Below are 17415 nucleotides of genomic sequence, written 5' to 3' on the forward strand. Positions count from 1 at the left end.
ACACTCACACACAGCACATGCACTCACATACACACACGCACTCACACTCTTACACACACACATGCAAACATACTCGCACACTCATGCATACACTCACATACACACAACACACAAACACACTCACATACACATACTCACACTTATACATGCACACACACTCACGTGCACACACATACACACTCATACGCATACATATACTTATGTACACACACTCACACACGCATAGGGACTTGGCTGTTAGGAGAGGCTGAGATCTTGGGTAAGTCTGCACCCAGACCACAACCACTGCTGTGTCCAGCTCTGAGTGTCACACGGCCTTGACCAGATGCTTAATAAATATTCATGGAGCTTAAGTATCCTGACTAAAGCCAGCAGGGGCCCACACGTTGGTGGCCCATTATCTACCAAGCTGGCTGGCTGGGTCTGGAGCATTCAGGACCCATGTCCTGCCCTCTCCCCCTCACAGATCTTTCTCCTTCTCCCCACCCCCCGTGGCCCGTCCCCTCAAACCCTCCACCTCACACACAGCTAGCCCAGAGCAAAATCAGACCAGCTGGGGCACAGGCAGTGAGGTAGATAGTTCAGAGCATGGGGACTGAGTCAGAGGACCTAGGTGCAATGACAAACATTTATTAAGGCAGCCTCGCATAGTGGGAGTCATGAAGACCTTTATTCAAGTCCCACTTCAACCCAAGACTGTGTTAGCCTTCTTAGCTACCTGGACATACTATTGACTCCTGCTGAGTTTGTGGTCCACTGAAACTCCCAGATCTTTTTCAGGTGAATGGCCGTCTAGCCACATGTCCCCCTTCTTGTACTTGCAAAGTTGATTCCTTGAACCCAGGTAGAATCTGTTCCATTCATGCCCATTAGAGCTTGCCTTTTTGGATTCAGACCATTACTCAAGGCTATCAAGATCCCTTGGGATCTCAGCTTTGTGCCATCTGCAGATATGCAGAGCCCACCTTCTCATCAGAGGCAGGGCCAGCCTCAGAGCCAAGAGAACAGGCGAGTCTTGACTCCGACATATTGGCTGTGTGACCTGAGGCAAATCCGACGGACTTATCAGGACTCTGGACAACTCTCTGAGTTACATAAAAGGTACTTGTCCGCACTGGTGGAGAGACTTTTCTTGCTGGGAGTTCCTTACACCAAAGAAGCCAATTGCTCCCTCACGTAGGGATGATGTCTATGGTGCCCTCCATTGCCACACTCTGGATGCTGCCCAGGTGGCAGGGGCTGGGGCCTCTGACTCACAGGTAGGAAGGAGGGGACGCCCAGGGTAGGGAAGGGGAGCTTCCTAGGGACGCCTGCTACCCCTCCCCAGGCTCAGCCCTGCCTCAATTCCCACTGCCCCGCCCCACCTCCCAGCCACACCCCTGCAACAGATGGGCATGCACATGAGTCATGCTGCTCAGAATGTTTCCCAGCATCCCGGAGGCAACATGACCTTGGAAGGGTCATAGAAACCCCGCTGGAAGACAGCATGAACATGGACAACGTCAGAGGGAGGAGGCAGGGATGTCTTACAGCAAGCTTGGATCAGGGAAGGGGCCTTAGAAACAGGGAAGGGAGAGCTAGGAAGAGAGGGAGGGAAAGGGGAGGGAGGGAAGGAACGTATATTTATTAAGCACCTACTATATGCCCTGAAAGTGCCTGCCATCGACACTGCATGTAGTATAGTGTGTGTTCATAGCTGTGTGCCCCTCCTGATGTCCTCCTGAGGGCAGGAGCAGTAAGGGAGTGAGATTTGTGACAAGTGCATGAGAGAATTAAAGGGACATCTTTAGAAGGAAATCCTCGTGGTGGGGACTGAGGGGTAAGGGCTGGACCTGGGATTTTATTAGCATAGGGAAATCCCAGGTGAGGGAAGTCCTCTATAGATGCGACTTAGAATCTTAGATGCCTGGAGCAGCAAGGGGTCAAATAAGTTACCCAGAGCCCCACAGTCAGCACATTAGAATCAAGACTTGAACCCAGGTCTTCCTGGCTTTGAGGCTGGTTCTATAGCCATTATGCAATACAGAGATTATATGCTCATCATATTTGCAGGTGGCCCAAACCTGGGATCCAAAAGGGTCTCAACAGGCTTGGATAATGGACTAAACCCAAGAAAATGAACTTTAATGGGGTAAAAGTAACATCTTAAATTTGGGTTCAAGGATTCGATGTCACAGGGACGAGATGGAGAAGATATAGCTAGATAGCTATTCATCTGAAAACGATCTGGGAGTCTCAGTGGATCACAAGCCCAATAGGGGTTAACAGTGTGATAGGAAAGCCAAGAGGACTGACATTAAGAGGAATCTAGGGATGTGTTGTGACAGTGGTGATATTCATGACAATGACTGACCCAAGGCTTTAGCATTTGCAAAGCCATGTAGGATTATCTCATCTTACAACAAGTGACCTGAGGCCCAGAGATAGTAAGTAATTTACCCCCAAATGACCCAGCTAGGCCTCAAAGCCCAGCAGTCCTGAGTTTCTAAATTTTACAAAAATACCCAACTTGAGAGCTGGGCCAGAGTTGGTATTGAACACAGGTCCCTCCTAACCTCTCATGTCCAGGGCTCTTTGCATTGTACCTACATTGGGGGGCAAGGAGGAGGCTGTGGGCAGGGATTACAGTCACTCTATAAGAGACTCTTGTATTCATGTTTCTCATAAACAAGTCTTACTGCCACCCCACCCCACCCCACGGGCCAGGTAGGTGAGGCCAGATTTATGCAAACTGGGTTTGCCCTCAGCAAGACAGCACCCCACCACCCCTCCCCAGGAGCCCCCTCCTCCTAGTTTCTGACCTGGCTGCCCTGGAGCTCCATTAAATAATTCGGAGCATTCCACAAAGGCCCTCCTGATCTGAGCCCTTTCGTATTTGATCTGTGCCCCCACCCCCTTCACGGCCCCTCTCTGCCCTCTCTGTCCTTCGAGAGCCCTAGCCCTGGGCTGGGTGTTTCCAGCTGGATGCTCACCAGAGCACCATCTGAGGGGGGCAGGGGGCTGGGGGTGGCCCTGACTTGAGCACCACACAGACACTGTGGGCTGAAAACCTGGGAGACTGCCCACTATCACCAGAAGAGGAGTTGACTTCTCACGTCCAAAGTTAACGCCCGGGTTCAACGCTCTTGTTTGCCTTGCCTTAGTTACAACTCTGCTTTGGCCCGTCAGCCAGGCCCAGGTTTCTTCTGTCGCTCCCCATGAAGTCAGTGACCCCGGCTCTGGGCAAATTGTCTGGCTTTGGGCAAAGGTCCCACATTAGAGGACCCACGCCGGGGTGGGGCTGGTTTCCCCAGAAGGGGGCCTGGGAAAGGCCAGGAAGGGTGTCCTCGGGATTTCTTTGGGGCTGGTGGTTTGAACTGGGTTTAAAATCTTGGTTTGGCTCCCTCTCACCTGAGGCATAAAAGGTCCAGACAATGGCGATGGGATTGGGCAGAATTCCCCCTCTCCTGTCCCTATGCCTTTCTCTATCCAGTGTGGCTAATTGCCCAGGGTGAACTTAGGGGCTGAGGGGAGAAGTGTTTTATTGTCTCTGTTCTAAGGCCCTTCCCATCCCTGGCAGTCTAGGCCAAGGGTCCCTTCCTGCTCTGACACTACCTTCCCACCCCAATCCATCCACTTAGCTGCCAAAGGGGTTCTTCTAAAGTGCAGGTTCCCTGCCCCTTCTCAATAAACCCCAATGGCTCCCTATTGCTCTCAGAATCAAATATGAACTGCCCTGGCTTTAAAAGTCCTTCATGACACAGCCCCTTCCCGCTTTTCTTTCTTTTTTTTTTTTTAGGCAGTTGGGGTTAAGTGACTTGCCCAGGGTCACACAGCTAGTAAGTGTCAAGTGTTTGGTCTGAGGCCAGATTTGAACTCAGGTACTCCTGACTTCAGGGCCTGTGCTCTATCCACTGCCCCTTCCCGCTTTTCCAATCTCTTTATACCTTACTCCACTCTAGGCACCATCCCAGCTACAGTTCCTCACACAACACTGTTCATGTCCCATCTCCAGGCCTTTGCATTGTCTGACCTCCCCTCCCATGCCTTCCCTCGGAGATCACGTCTCATTTACACTGTATGAACCTTATATGTACACAGAATTTCCCCCATTAGAAAGTGAGCTCCCCAGCAGCAAGAGATAAAAAGAGAAATTCCATTTAAAATAACTCAAACAATATAAAATATTTGAGAGTTTACCTGACAAGACAAACCCAGGAACTATATGAACACAATTACAAAACACTTTTCACACAAATAAAGTCAGATCTAAATAACTGGGAAAACATCAGTTGCTCATGGGTAGGCTGAGCTAATACAATAAAAATGACAATTCTACCTAAATTAATTTACTTATTCAGTGCCACACAAATCAAACTGCCAAAACTTATTTTATAGAACTAGAAAAAATAATAAGATTCACTTGGAAGAATAAAAGGTCCAGAATATCAAGGCAACTAATGAAAAGAAATGCAGGGGAAGGTGGCCTAGCCATACCAGATCTTAAATTGTATTATAAGGCAACAATCATCAAAACTGCTTGGTACTGGCTAAGAAATAGAGTGGTGGATCAGTGGAAAAGGTTAAGTATGCAAGACACAGTACTCAATGACTATAGTAATCTACTGTTTGATAAATCCTAAGACTCCAGCTTCTGGGAGAAGAACTCGCTGTTTGACAAAAACTGCTGGGAAAACTAGAAAACAGTATGGCAGAAAATAGGCATAGACCAACATCTGATACCCTATACCGAGATAAAGTCAAAATAGGTACAGGATTTAGATATAAAGACTAATACTATAAGCAAACTGGGAGAGCAAGGAATAGTTTACCTGTCAGATTGATGAAGAATGGAAGAATTTATGACCAAACAAGAGATAGAGAACATTATGAAGTGCAAAGTGGATGATTTTGATTACTTTAAATTGTAAAGTTTTGGCACAAACAAAGCCAATGCTACCAAGATTAGAAGGGAATCAGAAAACTGAGAAACAATTTTACAGCTCGTGTCTCTGATAAAGGCCTCATCTCTAAAATATATAGAGAATTGATTCAAATCTATAAGAAACAAGTAATTTCCCAATTGATAAATGGTCAAAGGATATAAACAGGCAGTTTTCAGATGAAGAAATTAGAGCTATCTATAGTCATATGAAAAAATGCTCTAAATCACCACTGATTAGAGAAATGCAAATTAAAACAACTCTGAGGTACCACATCACACCTATCAGATTGGCTAACATGACAAAATAGGAAAATGATAAATGTTGGAGAAGATGTAGAGAAATTGGAACACTAATGCATTGTTGGTGGAGTTGTGAAATGATCCAACCATTTTGGAGAGTAATTTGGAACTATGCCCAAAGGACGATAAAAATGTGCATACCCTTTGACCCAGCAATAGCACTTATCGGGCTGTATTCCAAAGAGATCATAAAAATGGGAAAAGGATTCACATGTACAAAAATATTTATAGCAGCTCTTATAGTGACCAAGAATTGGAAATTGGAGGGATATCCATCAATTGGGGAATGGCTGAACAAGTAATATGAATGTAATGGAATACTGTTGTGCTATAAGAAATAGTGAGCAAGTGGACTTCAGAAAAACCTGGAAAGACTTGTATGAACTGATGCTGAGTGAAGTGAGCAGAACCAGGAGAACGTTGCACACAGTAACAGCAACATTGAGTAATGACTGACTTTGATAGATTTAGTTCTTCTCAGCCAAGCAATGATTCAGGACAATTCCAAAAGGCTCATGATGGAAAATACCATCCACACCCAGAGAAAGAACTATGGAGTCCGAATGCAGATCAAGGCATATTATTTTCTCTATTTTTTGTTTTGTTTTTTCTTCCTTGTGGTTTTTCCCTTTTGTTCTGATTCTTCTTTCACAACATAAGTAATGTGGAAATATGTCTAACATGATTGTACATGTAGAGCCAATATCAGATTGCATGCCGTCTTGGGGAGGGAGGAGGGGGAGAAAACTTGGAACTCAAAATCTTGTTAAAAGTGAATATTGAAAACTATCTCTGCATGTAATTGGAAAAAATAAAATACTGTTAAGTGGGGGGGCAAGTGAGCTGCTTGGGGGCAGGGACTGTGTTTTTGCCTTGTGTCGTCCCATAGTAATCACTCCCTTAAATGTTTGTTGACTGACTTATTGACTAGCACATAGTAAGCGGTGAATAAATGTTTTTTGAGAGTCTGTTTGAAGGCCCTTTCCTGCCCTGACATTTCGTGACTTCCCGAGCCTCTTGGAGCGCTGGAAGGGAGCCCACAGTCAGACAGACCCAGCGTGGGAAGGGGTCGGGGCAGGAGGAAACAATTAACTCATTACCTCTGGACTGGACTATTTAGGGGGCTCCTGCTCGCAGGCTTTTTCCATCTCTTTCAGGACCTCATCACTTCTTACGTTTCCATTTACACCCCAATACACTTGGATATAAAATATGTGCCCGTGAGGCCCAGACAGCCTCCAATCCATCCTCCTCCCAGCTGCCAAAGCGATATTCCTAAGCACAGGTCAGACTGTGTCACTCCACTGCTCAAGAAGGCGCCATGACTCCCTATTGCTTCCAGGACCGGCTTGCTACTAAAAGCCCTCCACACTCAGGCTGCAACTGACCTTTCCAGGCTTCTTCCCACACTCTGTGCCCCAGCTGGAGCTGCCAAGTGTCATTTCTAACACACCACTCTTATCACGGGGATCGGAGATTCAGACCTGGGAGGGACCCTTGAGGTCATCTGGTCCTACTCCCCCATTATACAGATGGGGGAACTGAGGCCCAGGATGGGAAAGGGATTTTCCCAAGGTCACACAGGGAGTCAATGGCAAAAGTGGAATTCAAACCCAAGTCCTTTGATTTCAAACACTCACATTGCTACTTTTTAGCAGCATGACCTTGGGCAAGTCAATTCTTCCTCTCTGTAAAATGGGGCTAGTAACATTTTGACATATTGAACTGATTGTGCCATAGCTATCTTAAACTCAGCATGTTTTCTTAAAACTCAACATGAGTTTTCTCATCTTTTCCCCCAAACTCCCACTGCTCACAAACTTTGTTATTTCTCCCAGATACCCAGGCTTTCAACTTTGGTGGATGTCATCCTGGACCCCTCACTCTTTCTCATCCCCTCTGCCAAGGCCTGTGAATGTTACCTTTGCTAATCTCTCTCCCAAGTGCCCCTTTCTCTCCCCTTACACTGCTGTGACCCTCGACAGGACCTCACACATTACAAAAGCCTGAGGGTTGACCTCCCTGCCTCACACCTCTCTCCACTCCAGGGCAAGGTCTCCTTAACTCTCCAAGTTACCGGTCCTAAAGCTGACCATGGCACGCATGCACACACACACACACACACACACACACACACACAACTTTATCTCCAGGATAAAGTGGGGACAGATAGCTGGCGCCATAGTGCACAGAGCACCTGGCCTGGAGTCAGGAAGATTCGTCTTCCCGAGTTCAAATCTGGCCTCAGACACTTAATAGCTGTGTGACCTTGGGCAAGTCACTTTACCCTGATTGCCTCAGTTTCCTCAACTGTAAAATGAGCTGGAGAAGGAAATGGCAAAGCACTCCAGTATCTCTGCCAAGAAAACCCCAAATGGGCTCACAAAGAGTCGGACACAACTGAAAAAATGACCAAATAACAACAACTGGATGGGACCAGCCTCACTGAGTCCAGCCCTAATAAGAAGCATTAGGACCCTCTGCAGTATGGTAACTTCTGCTCAGACACCTCTAAGGATGGGGAACTCATTACCTCACAACAGACAGGCTCTGCCATTGCTGACCTTCTCAGATTCTCTCTGCTCCCACAGCCACCAGCCTCCGTCATGCTCTTAACCATTCTCACCTTTCCTCTTACACCTTGATGCACTTGGTGTCAGACAGCTTCCCATCCATCCTCCCCTCAGCTGCTAAAGCACAGGTCAGACCTTGTCACTCCCCGGCTCAAGAAGCCGCCGGGACTCCCTATCACTCCTAGGATCAGCCAGCTACCAAGGGCCCTCCACACTCTGGCTGGAGCTGACCTTTCCAGGCTGCTTCACACACCCTGTGTTCCAGGCACACAGGATTCCTCGCCATCCTCCAACTCATCACTGTATCTCCCACCTCAGTACCTTTCCACAAGCTTTCTCTGACTCCTGGAATGCCATCCCTCCCCCTCCCCCTCTAGGAATCCTTAGCTTCCTCCAGGCTCAGCTCAGGTGTTTCCTCCTCTTCTTTCTTCCTTCCTCCTCCGTGAAGCCTTTACCCTCATGCTGGTGCTCTTTCCTACCTGTAAGCACCTGGTGTTTTCCTTATCTGTTGGTATCTCCAAGGAGAAGGTAAGCTCCCTGAGGGTAGATGCAATCCTTCTGTCTTTATGCTTAAACACTGTCTTCCACAGGAGTCCCCCCATGGTATTCTCCTTCTACTCTGTATGTATCACATGTGTGCCTGGGGATTTCCATGGTGCTCCAGAGGACCAGAAAGACTCCTTCTCTTCCTCCTCTTCCTCCTCCTTCACCTTTTCCCTAGTGCTCATCATAGGCACTAAAGAATAAATGCTTGTTAACTGAATGACTGGCACACAGTAGGAATTTAATCAATGTTTGTGGAAATGAATTGAATTAGAAAGGGCAGAGCCATCTAATAGGGTTCGCACTGGGCTGAGAGGCAGCACCGTATCCCACAGGAAACCTTTCCTGAGGCCCCCAGCTGCTAGTGCCCTCCCACCCAAGAAGACCTTCTTGTCTAGGGTATATAGATAGATTGATTGTGTGGGTATGTGTGTATAGTTGGCTAGACAGAAAGAGATAGGCAGGCAGGAAGAGGGTGAAATGGACAGAACAAAGCGGCAAGATCTGAGTTCAAATCCTGCTCAGATATTTGCGAGCTGTGATCTAGGGCAGGTTACTTTCCTCTTTCAGCCTCAGTATTCTTACCTGTAAAATGAGGATAATAATAGCACCCACCTCACAGGGTTTTTGTTGTGATGAAATGAGATAACAGATGTAAAACAATTTGCAAACCTGAAGGCACTGCCTAGACGCTAGCTTTTAATATTAATAGTCTATGTATGCTAGAATGCAAGCTCTCTGAGGGCAGGAAGGGTTTTCATTTTTGTCTTTGTATCTCCAGCCATGCCTGGCACACAGTGGTGCTTAATAAATGTTTGTGGACTTACAGTTTAGCTTTTACTTTTAGAGTACTTTCCTCAAAATAGCCCAGAAAGGGGTCCAAGTCATGGCAGCCAGGGAGAAGGGGCATCCTCACAGCCACAAGCCCGGTAACAACTCAAGTCTGTCAGTCTCTGGGTTACAAAGAACACCAGCAGGGTCAGATTCAGAGAGCCGGCTTCAGGGCTCCAGCTCTGGCTTTCTCCAGCTGTGTGCCTTTGGGCAAGTGTCTTGATGCCTCTGAGCCTCCGCTTCCTTCTCTGTGTAATGGGCTGGGGGTGCTCCCATGACTTTCATCCCAGGGGCATGAGGAGGAAAGCCTTTGTTAACTCCAAAGGCTTAGAGAAATGCTTTTGGGAAGGGAACAGGGGAAATGGGGGTTAAGGGAAATGATAAGGGAAGGAAAGGGAAGGAAAGGAAAGGGAAAGGGAAAGGGAAAGGGAAAGGGAGGAGAAGCATTTTTAGAGCACCTACTGTGTGCCAGACACTCTGCTAGGTGCTTTACAAATGTTGTCTTATTTGACACTTAGAACAACCCTGAGAGGTAGTTGCTGTTATTAACCCCCTTTCGCAGCTGAGGAAACTGAGGCAAACAGAGACTAAGTGATTTGCCCAGGGTCACACAGTTAGTTAGTGTCTGAGGCAGGATTTGAATTCAATTCTTCCAGACTCCAACACTGAGCCACCTAGCACGTGTAGACATGGCTGCCCTGCCTGCCTCCAACACTTCCTAGCTGTGGGACCCAGGCTAAGTCTCTCATTGTCTCTGAATCTCAGAGAGGCTCCTCCCCCTCTTCCTCCTCCTCTAGGAAGTGGGAACCTGGATTTAGAGTCAAAAGGAAAGTTGGGGCCGGTGGTCTAACCTTTTCTTTTTACAGAGAAGGAAACTGAGTCCCAGGGAAGTGATGGAGGAGAGTATAAGGCACAGAGCTGGGCCGATGATGCCTGTAATACCTGCCTCGCAGGGTTATGGTGAGATTCTGGTGAGATGAGGGATATAAATTACTTGGGGAATTTGAAAGCAATACAGACACACACATATACATCTATACACATAGACATACATACATGCATATACATACATGCATATCTATATTTTATTGCACCAGAATAAGGAGCTGCTAGTAAGGAAATGCCTTCTCTACCAAAGCAGACTCACCCCTACTCTGCAACTCAGAGAGACGCCTAGAATACTGAGAAGTTAAATGACTAAGCCAGGGTCACATAGCCAGGAGGGGTTAGCCACAGGATCTGAACCCAGGTCTCACTGGCTCCAAAGTCGACTCTGTCCTTTGTCCCTTGTCCCTCAGGATTATATAAATAAATGTCAATTATCATGATTATTCCATCATGCCTCACAATTCAAGTCCCATTCCGCTTTCCAGGCCTCAGTTTCTTTATCTGTAAAATGAAGGAACTGGACTAAATGATCTTTAATGTCCCTTCAAACTCTGGAGAAGATTCTCTGAAATCCTACAAGGAGCCCATATATCTCCCTGTACTCGGTCCTTCCCATACTGCTCCTCCTCCTTCCCTCTGGGGCTGATCCAAGGTCCCCTCTCCTGGCAGCCCCTCAGTTATCTGAAGGTAGCTCTCACATCCCCCAGTCTTTTTTTCTCCAGGCTAGGCACCCAGAGAGCCAGCAACTGATCCTTGTACGGTGTGATCTCTCATCTCCTCTAAATAGGCTCCAGCTTCTTACTATCCTCCCTCCAAGGTGGTGTCTGGGAGGGGCTCCAGGTGTGTGTCTGGGGCAGGAAGTGGCATGCAGGACACCCTCTCCATGGGTGCCTGGGAACCCAGGCTTGTGACTGGGTCCCTCCGCAAAGCCCAAGCACGTGGATAGAGGCAGTTGCATAAAGCTGACTTCCTGGATGGGGACCCACACCTACCTCCCATTCACCTGGGCCTCCTTTAGGAGGCTGGCTAAACTTAGAAGGAAAGAGGGAGAACCCAACTGGGGGCTGTTGGTGAGCATGGGGGGGATTGATCCTACAGATTTCCCAAAAGAACTCATTATCCTCCCCCTAAACCTACCCCTCCCAACTTCCCGCCTTTGTTAAGGACACCAGGTCTTCCCAGGACAGGACCCTAGGCGAGAAACCCAGGAATCATCCTTCATCCTCCACATCCAATGAGCTGCCAAATCTTGTCCATTTCAGGTCCAATACATTTCCTTCTCTATGCTCAGGGGGTCACCACCCTAGTACAAGCCCTTATTACCTGTCACCTGGATTATTACAACAGCCTTCTAATTGGCTTCTGTGCCTCAGGTCTTCAGTCCATCCACACAGCTACCAAAAGAACCATCCTAAGGTATAGGCCTGACTGTGGCCCTTCCCTGTCCAAAAGGAATCCCCCTTGCCTACAGGGTAAAAATTCTAAAAATCCTTATTTGTCATTCAAGACCCTCCACAATCTGGGTCCAACGTCTGTCTGACTAGAAAGAACACTAATAGCTTTCCTCCCCACATCACACACGCAGCGCTGGGTTAGCTGGAATCGATCATGCAATATTGTGTATTAGAGTTATCCATGCTGGTGCCTCGGCTCCAGGGCTGAGCACAGACAGGACTCTGCACATAGTAAGCTTACTAAATGTGGGAAGGAAGAAAGGAATCCGTCTTTCCATCACTCTCTCTCTCACTTGCCCCCTGACACAGGTTGGGCCAAGCTGGACTCTTCACAATTCTTTGATCCCCCACTCCTCCCTTAAAGGGAGTTGTGCATGCCCAGCGCAGGGCCATCTCCCCAGGATGCCAGTCCTGATTCCAAAGCCTCCTTCCCCAGGACACTTTGTCCAGCCCTCCTCTGCCCCCAGCGCCAATCCCCATATTCTACTTGTTTGGCCAAGCCCCCCTCTCTCAGTGAATGGAAGCTTCTTGAAGGACAAGGGCTGTTTTTTTTCATCTGGGCATCCCCAGACCCCATTCCCACCGCAGGCATTTAATAAATGTTGAACAGTTCACACCACTTCCTCCCTGCCCTGGCTTCTTCCTAGTCTCCAGAACTTAGAGAGGGGAGGACGGCAAAACTGGACAATCAGCAGCTTCCTGAAAATTCTGTTCAAACTTGGCCTTGGGAGGACCAGAGCTGGGTCCTCCGGACAGAGCCCGGCTTCTGTTTCTTCTCCCCATTGACTTTGCCCCAAAGTCTCTGGCCCTTGGCTTGGGTCTAGAGAAGGGTCTGGGGACCCAAAGGGCTCCCCAAGCTCTGGGGTCCAGCTGTGGCTCCTCGGTTTCCTTAGATGTCTAAATGGCAGCGTCGAAGTTCCCTTCCAGCTCCAAGCCCGGGATGCAGGGATGCTGGGAGCCTCACTCCCACCGCGACCCTCCCTCGGTGCCTCCCCATCCCCAGGCGCCTGTACCTGCAGTCGCTTTTCCGGCGGGCCCCCTTCCAGGGCGTGAGGAGGGCCATCGGGCTGGGGCTGGGGCGGGGAGCCGGGCTCTTCCCGTCTCCGGCTCGGCTTCGGGCTCCCGGCACCGCGCCCGGCAGCACCTGGACGGGATGGGGCGGGCCAGCCCGGGGCCCAGGTCCCTCCCCCTGGGCTGGCATCCCGGGCCGCCTCAGCTCCGGGATGGGGCTGGGGCCGGGGCCGGGGACAGGGCAGGCTACGGCAGGGGTCAGCACTGCGACAGGGGGACAGCGGCTGCCGTCCGGCGCGGGAGGGACAGCAGCCACAGCCAATGCGCTCTGCCCCGGGGACACCGCGGCCAGAGGTGTCTGAAACCCCGAGTTCGAATCCCAACCTTCTTGCTGTGTGACTAAGGTAAGTCACGCCCTCTCTGAGCCTCCACCTCCATCGCAAGGCTTATCTCGAAGAAAGTCCGTCCCTGCTCTGATCAGCTGTCACAGTGACTTTCTTAATCTCCCATCTGACCCTTACCCTACTTTGAGCAAACTCGGGTGGTTCTCAAATACCTCCAGGGCTTATAAGGCCCTTCATCACCTTTCTTCCCCCACCCCTTTCAACATCCTAGAACCTTAGAGGCAGCTAGGTGGCGCAGTGGATAGAGCACCGGCCTTGGAGTCAGGAGATCCTGAGTTCAAATTCGGCCTCAGACACATAACACTCACTAGATGTGTGAATTTCGGTAAGTCACTTAATACTAGCTTGGAGAGGGTGACATGGTCAGACCTGTGTATTCTGATTTGAGGAATGAACTGAAAAGAACGAGATAGGAGCTCTCTCTGCCTAAAGCAAAGATCAGTCTCAACAGTCTAAATGAAAACTAGTTTTGTTTTTTAGAGGTGTATGCTATTTGGATTTTTGACCTTCATAAGCACATGGGATAACAGATTTACAGCAGGAAGGGACCTCACAGCTTCTCTAGTCCAGCCTTCTCTCATTTGACAGATGAAGAAACTGAGACCCCAAGGACCCCTAATCAAGTGATTTGCCCTTGACCACACAGGTGTCAGAGGCAGACACTCTTTTGCCCTCAGCCTTTCATCTCATGGAGTCTCTGACATGTTGAACTCCTTATTGTTGGACCCATCTATTTCAACTTCTCCCCTAGTGTAGAACTTCCCTGCCCTGACAGGGGTCCCACAAGCCTCTTCTTAAACACTCAAGACCAAAGGATAAAATGCTCTCAATCACTATTGATTAGAACAACTCTGAGGCACCACCTCACACCTATCAGACTGGCTAATGTGACAGAAAAGGGAAATGACAAATGTTGGAGAGGGGAATGTGGAAAAATTGGGACACAAAAGCACTGTTGGTAGAGTTGTGAACTGATCCAACCATTCTGGAGAGCAATTTGGAACTATGCCCAAAGGGCTATAAAACCATGCATACCCTTTGACCCAGCAATACCACTACTAAGTCTGTGTCCCAAAGAGATTTTTTAAAAAATGTTAAAGGACCTACATGTAGAAAAATATTTATAGCTACTCTTTTTGAAGTGGCAAAGAATTGGAAATTGAGGGGACCACCTATCAATTTAGGAATGGCTGAACAAGTTGTGGCATATAATGATAAGAAATGATGAGTGGGATGGTTCCTCATCCAACCTGGGAAGACATATATGAACGGATGCAAAGAGAAGTGAGCAGAACCAGGAGACAACTGTATACAGTAATGGCAATATTGTAAGGATGATCAAATGTGAATGGCTTGGCTGTTATGATCAATACAATGATGCCAGGCAATTCCGAAGGACTTAACGATAAAAAATGCTGACCACCTCCACAGAAAACTGATGGAGTCTGAATGCAGACAGAAGCATATTTTTTTCACTTTCTTTATTTTTCTTGCTTTTTTTGTTGCAACGTGGCTAATATGGAAATACGTTTTGCATGATTTGACATGTATAATTGAGATCACATTTCTTACCTTCACAATGAATGGGGGAGGGGTGGGAGAGGCAGAATTCAGAACCCAAATGTTTTTTAATGAATGTTAAAAATAAGTAAATAATAACATTTAAAAGTTTCTTCTTCCTCTTCCTCTACTACCTCTCCTCCTTGTTCTCCTTTTTTTCCTCCTCCTCCTCTTCCTTCTTCTTCCTCCTTCTCCTCATCTCTCATAGAAACTCAGAATTCCAGAGCTAGAAAGGATCTCTGAGATGATTTAATCCAACCTGGCATACAACAGGCATATAATAAATGCTTTCTGAATGAAGGAATGAAGGGATCATATCTTCCACATCCCCAACAAGCGCTCCCACATCATCTAACTGGTGTTTAAGACCCCCAAGGCAGGGAGCTCACCACCTCCAAAAGCAGCTAATTCCATTTTGGGACAGCCTTAATCATTGAGAAGTTTTTCTAAAGAGTAAACATGCCTCTTTGCAAATTCCACCCATGATTCCTAGTTTTGCCCTCTGGAGCCAAGCAGAACAAAGGCCCTTCTCCACAGAAAGGCCCCTCACACACCTGAAGAGAGCTGACTGTCTTGCTTTGGTCTTTTCCAGACCCCAAACACGCCCAGTTTCTTCGGAGGATCCCCCCCTGGTCTGGTCTTTATACTGAGCCCTTTTGTGCTTAGCTGGGCTGGTCCTTGGACCTTTGAAGCCTGGAGGGCCCTGCCAGAAGTGAGATTGCCTTAGAGCCATTTTAAAAGCAACAGCTCCCAAAGGGTTTTATAACCATTCTCTCCCAGGGGCCCTTGCCCCACCTTTGGGAGGCAGGCAATCCAGGCACTCTCCTTCCCATTTTAGAGACTCAAGGTCCAGCAGCCAGTAATGTGGGTGAGCCAGAGCTTGAACTCTAGGGCTAATATCCATTCCACTATACCTAGTCAACTAGTCAGTCAACAAACATTTAGTAAACACTTATTATATGCCAGGCCCTGTGCTGAGCTCTGGGTGCTAATGGGGGAATATGATACGTATTGTGCCGCAGTGCACAGAGTGCTAGGCCTGACATCCGTGAGACTCCTCTTCCCGAGTTCAAGTTCGACCTCAGATACTTCCCAGCTGCATGACTCTGGGCAAGTCATTGAATCCTGCTTGCCTCACTTATCTCATTTACCAAATGAGCTGGAGAAAGATATGACAAAGCATTCCAGTGTCGCTGCCAAGAGAACCCCAACTGGGGTCAAGAACGGTCAGACGTGACTGAACAATGGCTAAACGACAAGAAAAACATATGAGAAAGAGACAGAGTAGATGGGAGGTCATCTGGGGGGGGAAGGAAGGCTCATGGCTTTATATGCCATCCTTTCATGTTCTGCTGTATATAAGGACATGCTCGTTTAGGGGGTCTGGGGGGGTCTTTAAATTTAGAACAAAAAATACAGTAAAATAAATTGTTTTTTAAAAATGGACTTATAGAGTCATAGATTGATAGCTAGAAAACACCTCAGAACCACCCAGGCCCACCCCCCAAATTTTATTTACTGGCTGGGTGACCCTGGGCCAGTCATTTCACTGCTCCATAACTCACTTTCCTACTCTGTAAAAATGGGGAGAATAGTACCTACCTAACAGAGTTGTGAAGATCAAAAGAGATGTTTGTGTATGTGTGTGTGTATAACACACATAAAAACAAAATATGTCTCTATATGTCTATCTATCTATCTATATTATATATATGTATAAAATTGTTCAGTCATGTCCAACTTCACGTGACCCCATGGACTCTGTCTATGGGGTTTTCTTGGCAAAGATACTAGAATGATTTGTCATTTCCTTATCCAGTGTGTCCCCATTTTACAGGTGAGGAACTGAGGCAAATAGGGGTTAAAGACTTGTCCAGGGTAACACAGCTGGCAAGTGTCTGAGGCTGAATTTGAACTCAGGTCTTCCTGACGCCACGCCCAGTGCTCTATCCACAGCACCACCTCGCACAAAGACACACACACACACACACACACAGAGCACTTAGCAAACATTAAAGTATTGTACATAAGTGCTAGTTATTATTATTTTACACGTGTGAAAGCTGCGGCTCAGTGACAGGAAGGCATTCCTCCAAGGTCACACAGCTGGCAGGTGTCAGAGTGAGATCTCCTGTCTCCAGGCCTGGTGATAACTACCTTCCTCTGCACCGTGCTCTCTCTCTCTCAGCTCCCTGGAGAGGCCTGGAGTCTTCTAAGGAAGGCAAGGTCATTACCGACAGGGGCACCAGGGACCCTTCAGGGAGGAGGCAGCACCTAGGCTGGGCTGTACCTGGTCAGACAGAGATGGGGGGACAGGGATCGATTCCAGGAAAAGGAAGTTACCATCACTTTGTGGGATGGACCCCATGAGCTCTTGCTGACCACATCAAAGACCTTGGTCTCTGGCACAGAGTTAGGGTCAACATGTGAGACGAGGGCCCCAGGCTGAACAGAGACAAGAAGGCACTTGTTTCCAGGGTCTCGGATCTCCCTCATCCACCAGAGACACATCAAAGGGCCGGGCCACGAAGGCAAAGCTGGCTGAAGAAGGCCGGGTCTTGGGACCTCCAGCTAAATGGGATGCCCCCTCCATGGGTGGGGGGCAAACTCCACCAGGGCTCAAGGACTAAGGCCTCCCCCATGATGCCTCCCTCCCCTGTGCTCTCCGGTTGACAAGGGTGACTGCAGCTCAATGTGGTGAGTCGGTCAGTCGGGAGCCCTGGGTTCTAGCTCTGGCTTTACCACTCACTCATGCTGAGACCACTGGCAAGCTGCTTCCCTCATTGGGGATCAGTTTCCTTCCCTGCAAAGTGAGAGGAAGAGGCAAAAACAGAACAGAACTGGACAAAATCCAAGGGCCAAGCTGTCGTGGTACCCTGGGTTTGGGGGGTACTCTCACAGAGGTCTATGGAAGGACACTTTCTTCT

The 17415-nt window shown here is 48.2% G+C and overlaps 1 protein-coding gene across 3 annotated transcripts in view; it reads right to left on the minus strand.

Moving 5' to 3' along the window:
• The window catches only part of TTC39A (tetratricopeptide repeat domain 39A), a 73428-nt gene extending 60805 nt beyond the window's left edge, over positions 1-12623 (minus strand). For 2 of the 3 annotated variants that reach the window (XM_027838138.1, XM_027838141.1), the window contains exon 1: positions 12527-12623. In XM_027838138.1, coding sequence (XP_027693939.1) covers positions 12527-12576 — 50 coding nt within the window. In that variant the 5' untranslated portion in view covers positions 12577-12623. The remainder of the gene's footprint in view (positions 1-12526) is intronic. The other variant, XM_027838142.1, reaches the window with a different exon arrangement.
• Between the last annotated feature and the right edge of the window lie 4792 nt (positions 12624-17415).

The sequence above is a fragment of the Vombatus ursinus genome, unplaced genomic scaffold (assembly GCF_900497805.2).
Source record: "Vombatus ursinus unplaced genomic scaffold, bare-nosed wombat genome assembly UNPS02014825.1, whole genome shotgun sequence".
Lineage (NCBI taxonomy): Eukaryota > Metazoa > Chordata > Mammalia > Diprotodontia > Vombatidae > Vombatus > Vombatus ursinus.